The sequence below is a fragment of the Mus caroli genome, chromosome 8 (assembly GCF_900094665.2).
Source record: "Mus caroli chromosome 8, CAROLI_EIJ_v1.1, whole genome shotgun sequence".
NCBI lineage: Eukaryota > Metazoa > Chordata > Mammalia > Rodentia > Muridae > Mus > Mus caroli.
In genome coordinates this window covers 72,369,826-72,374,489 of record NC_034577.1, presented here as the reverse complement: position 1 = coordinate 72,374,489, position 4,664 = coordinate 72,369,826, and the positions used below count along the sequence as shown (strand labels likewise).

The following is a 4,664-nucleotide window of genomic DNA, read 5'->3' as shown; positions in this document are numbered from 1 at the left end:
TCAAAAACACCCGTAAAGAAGAGTCTGTTACAAGACTGTGTCAAACTCAGCCCAGATATAATAACTGTAAAACACACAAATGGGCAAATAGAATTAGGGTACCCAGTATGATTTCTTTTCCTGTCCAACATCCTAGCGCAGGTTTTAAACAAACACAACGCCAACTGGAAGAAACAGCCCATGAGTGGAAGTAGTGTGAGTGAGACTTTATCCTGTCTTAGAGATACACGCAGCTGAACGCTTTGTGGAGGCTAAGCGGTCGCATCACTCGGTAGAACAGCTCCTGGGTCAGGCCCTAGGCACCCAGGAGGTCCCCCGCCCCCTTGGTCTCTGGGTGCACAGTGAGGGTCCTAGTGCGCTTCTGGTCCGGGAGACGCAGTCCTTCAGTCTCTCGAGCAACCAGGACCCGCTTGAGTGAGTTCTCCTCCTGGCTGGGTTATTTTTTCAGGCTGTCAAGTAGGGAAATCCTTCCGAAACTCCGGATCGCGAAGGCACAGCTAAGTACAAACTCCTGACACTGGGGGTTGTCAAGATGGCAAACTCAGTCGGAGCAGGCGAGAGTGCCCGGCACTCCCGCGCTCACACTGGGGTGGCGCTGCGTTCCTGGAGACCGCCGCCTTCCATAGCGCGCGGGCCCGGGGCGGCGGGGCGGCGAGGACCCCAGCGCGCCTGCTGACTACAGATCCCAGGGTGCCTCTGCCATCTCGCTCCCTCCCAGCGCCGGCCCCGCCTCCCCAGCCCTTGTTGTTTTGGCTGGAAGCGCTCCGGAGGAGTTTCAGAGAAAGTCTGGGCTGAAGCTAGAGGCGACCGATCGTGGGAAGGGGAGGCAGAAAGGCGAGAAGGAGGAGGGCCAGGGCCCAGGCCGCGCCTCCCCGAACCCGCCGCGCGCCCCCGGGGTGGGGGAGGAGCGCAGGGGACAGGACAGAGGGGTCCCTCCCCGAAGCAGAGCCGCCCTGTGCCTCGTCCCTGCACTGATCCCCGCCCTCATCCGAGGCTGGAGCGCAGACCCACCCTCCCACCGCGGACCCGCGACCTCCCCGACGCCCGGCGACGCCCTGACCCTCGCTGCTGGTCGGCGAACTCCCTAGGCTGATCAGGACCTGCCCCTGTGCCGGCTGCCACCCGGACGCCGCACGCCTTCCCACAGAGAGAAAGAGAAGATCGAGCCCCTCTCAGTGTGAATGCGCCAACGGGCGGAGCGGAGGGGACACCGCGCGCGGGCATTGTGTGTGCGCGTGCAGCGTGGGGTCCGCAGCGGGGAGCACCCGCGGGAGGTCCCGTCTCCAAGGGGCGGAGCGCAGGGCTTCCAGTTCTGGGCTCCCTGTCCGGACAGAGTCCCAGCGGAGCCCGACCGCTGCCTAGGCGGCGGGACGGCGCGCCTGGCGGCCAGGAGGGCGCACTGAAAGAAGGCCGGCGAGCCCTGGTCCCCGCGGTTCCCGATCGAGTTCCTCTTCAGTCCGCGAATCTGCGGGAGTGGTTCGATCACCAACACAGGGCGCGGGGAGCCGGGCCGCCCCGTCGGGGGAATCTGAGACGTCCTCTGGGCTGCGTTTGACCGCCGTGCCCGCTGTGCACGGAGCGCGTCCACTGTGTCCACCGACCCCTTTGGTGCCTGGTCCTCGAGCCCTCACGGCGTGCACCATGAGCGGCGGCGAAGTGGTTTGCTCGGGATGGCTCCGCAAGTCGCCCCCGGAGAAGAAGTTGAAGCGTTATGTAAGTACAGGTCAGGGCACCGTCGGCCCCGCTGCAGCAGCCTGCGCGCCCGGTTGGCTCTTCCACGAATCCCGCCCTCCTTTTCCTCGATCCGTCTCTCGGCCAGCGGGCTCCGGACCGGGTGCGGTCCACTCCCACCCTGACGTCCACTCGGCGGCCAAACTTTCTCCCTCCATATTGCAGACTGCCTCCCTTGCAGGCCTCATCGCCTGTTAGAGAAGCCCAGTTTTCCAGCTCAAAACTGGCTGCATACTTTGGTTGTTGTTATTTCCATTTAGCAAGGGTGGAGTGAAACAGGGAGAAAGAGCCTTCTTTTATTATCTGTATCAGATTCTCATGGAGCTGTTAAATCTCCCCTCCCGGAGAAACCGCGGAGGTTGGGTTCTCGATTGGGTCCGCGCCCGCTCTCCTTTGCGCCTCCAGGAGGTGGAGGGAAGTGGACTGTGGACGCAAGAAGTGGATAATATAGGCAAACTTTTCACAATATTCGCTCAAGGGAAAGGGGAAAAAAGTTCTTATGAACCCTGCCGTCTGCTTAGCATTTTCATAGTTTTGCTTTGAGAGACACTGGATTTTGGCCGGAGAACCCTGGCGGTTTGATTCGGCAGGAGGGCGCTGGGGGGAGCTTGGTGGCTGGTGTTTGGGCGCCTTAGACGCGCTGTCAAGCCCTGCAGGAGGGGACAGCTGAAGCCAACAGGGATTTCTTGATGCTGGCGTTTCTTTTCCCGGGCACCAGAACGGCTTAACTGGTATTTGTGTAATTGATTCAAGATGCTGATTGTGAGATGACTGTGTTCACTGTTAGGAAAACTGTATCTTGAAGGAGCCTATAATACTTGAGTGGAACTATAGCCTCATCAGGAATCTGGGATCCTAAATCTTCCTTCAGATGGGCTAATTTTATGATGTACCCTGTCAGGAAAGAAATGACACTTTGTCCCGGTATTTGAAACAAATATTTTTAGGGTAAAATGTGTTTTCCAAAAGCAAAACGTGTACCCACTTAATTAGAGTTTACTACCTGTTTTGATGAAACCTGTTTCTGGTGGAGGAGCGTCTACACCAAGAATCATCTGATTACTCGCTTGCTTGTGTGAAACCAGGCAATATTTATTTTCACGGAGCTCACCAGCGAGTTTCTGGCCTTCTGGTATAATTTAATACAGCCAAGTAATTTCATTGAAAGATGTGATTTGACAAATTGTCAGAGGTTCCCCAAAGATGTCTCTCCATCTGTCACAGTTTGCTTGGATTTCTTGGTAAAGATGGCAACTTGATTCCAGAAATTTGAGAGTGGCAGTGACATCTTCAGAATTAGTTCTAAAGAGACGATTGTGGTGAGGTGGTGAGGGGTGAGGAGATAGAGGCACTATTTAGGAAAGACGGTTTGAGGATCCTTGAGGAAACTAAAGTACAATATATTTGCTGATCATGCAGTCCGGTGCATTCTTCCATTACTTATGGCCCACCAGACATTGAGTTCTGTACTAGGCACCAGCCACAAGGTAAGGAGAAAAGCCTTGCAGGAAGGAAAATTGACAACTAATAAGGGACAGATACGGTGGTATTATATGCCCAATACCACCCAGCACTCCAGAGGCAGAAATGGCAGGCTCCGTGGACAAACTGGTCTCCATAGCAGATTCCAGGCTAGCTAGGACCGTGTCTCAAAAACAGAAAACACAAGCACAAAAATCAAGTACAGCTGATTATTTATAAAGATATTAATAATAAAAACACATGTAGAGATAGACTGCGTGAGGCTATGTCTGCATATGATTATGTTTACTTATATGTATCATTATATGACCACAGCAATGTTCTCCCACAAAAGTCCCAATCATGCCAAGCCCTGTTAGCTTCTGAATCAGCGAAGAATGGTCGAATTCAGGGGGGTCTGCGAAACCTGAAGCTCAGATTAAGTCATAAAGTCTTTTCAGTCTAGACTTTCTGTGAATTAGCTGAGAACTCAAGGAAGAAGAACCAGGCGGATACACAGTGCCCCAGCCTTTGCTCCTAAGTAGTTTTTAAAGTTTGGGGAACAACAAAGTCTTAAAGTAAATGCAGAGAAAGTCAGCCAGAATGCAAAGTGGCTTTTATCTGCATGTCTACATTGAGTGGTGTTGTTTTTATAAAGGCCTTCAGGAGAAAACTCAGTCCCTAAATTGTGTTTCAGTAAGCAGGATGTGGGGGAAGCTAAGGGTTTTCTTGCTTGGTAGAAAACTAGTGGTGTGTGTGTGTGTGTGTGTGTGTTTGTGTGTCAGTATGCACATCGGCATGTATGCACATGTGCGTTTGTGGTGGTGGCCAGAGGTCAGCCTCAAGCATGTCATTCCAGGGGAGCTCTCCACCTTGCTTTGCTCAAAGGGTCTCACTGGGATCTGGGGCTTACGGATTAGAGTCGGCGGCGGGCTGCTTAGTGAGATCAGACATCCTCCTGTTTCTCTGTAAAGCCCTGGCTGTCCTGGAACTCACTTTGTAGACCAGGCTGGCCTCGAACTTAGAAATCCGCCTTCCTCTGCCTTCCGAGTGCCGGAATTAAAGGCATGCGCCACCACGCCCGGCTGATAATGGTTTTTATTTTTCAAATTTTTATGTGTGTGTCTGTGGGGGTAGAGCCCAAGGCCTTCCTTGAGCCCAAGGCCTCACACATAATTCTAAATGTTCTGCAACTGAGCTATTTTTCACACCCTTGACAGGGCTTCTTTCTCTTTTTTCCTTCCTTCCTTCCTTCCTTCCTTCCTTCCTTCCTTCCTTCCTTCCTTCCTTCCTTCCTTTTTTCTGATAGGCTCACTGTGTAGTCATGGCTGGCCTGAAACTCATAGAGATTTGTCTGCTTCTGCCTGCCAAGTGCTGGGATAAAAGACATGTGCCACCATGCCTGGCAATATTTTTAAATGTCTTCTTTCCTCTCCTTTCCTCTCCTCTCCTCTCCTCTCCTCTCCTCTCCT

The 4,664-nt window shown here is 53.3% G+C and overlaps 1 protein-coding gene across 4 annotated transcripts in view; it reads left to right on the top strand.

Annotated features, from left to right (window-relative positions):
• The first annotated feature begins 749 nt into the window (after window positions 1-749).
• Gab1 (GRB2 associated binding protein 1) overlaps window positions 750-4,664 on the top strand; it is a 115,863-nt gene continuing 111,948 nt past the window's right edge. For all 4 annotated transcript variants that reach the window (XM_021170114.2, XM_029480336.1, XM_029480337.1 and 1 more), the window contains exon 1: window positions 750-1,713. In XM_021170114.2, coding sequence (XP_021025773.1) covers window positions 1,642-1,713 — 72 coding nt within the window. In that variant the 5' untranslated portion in view covers window positions 750-1,641. The remainder of the gene's footprint in view (window positions 1,714-4,664) is intronic.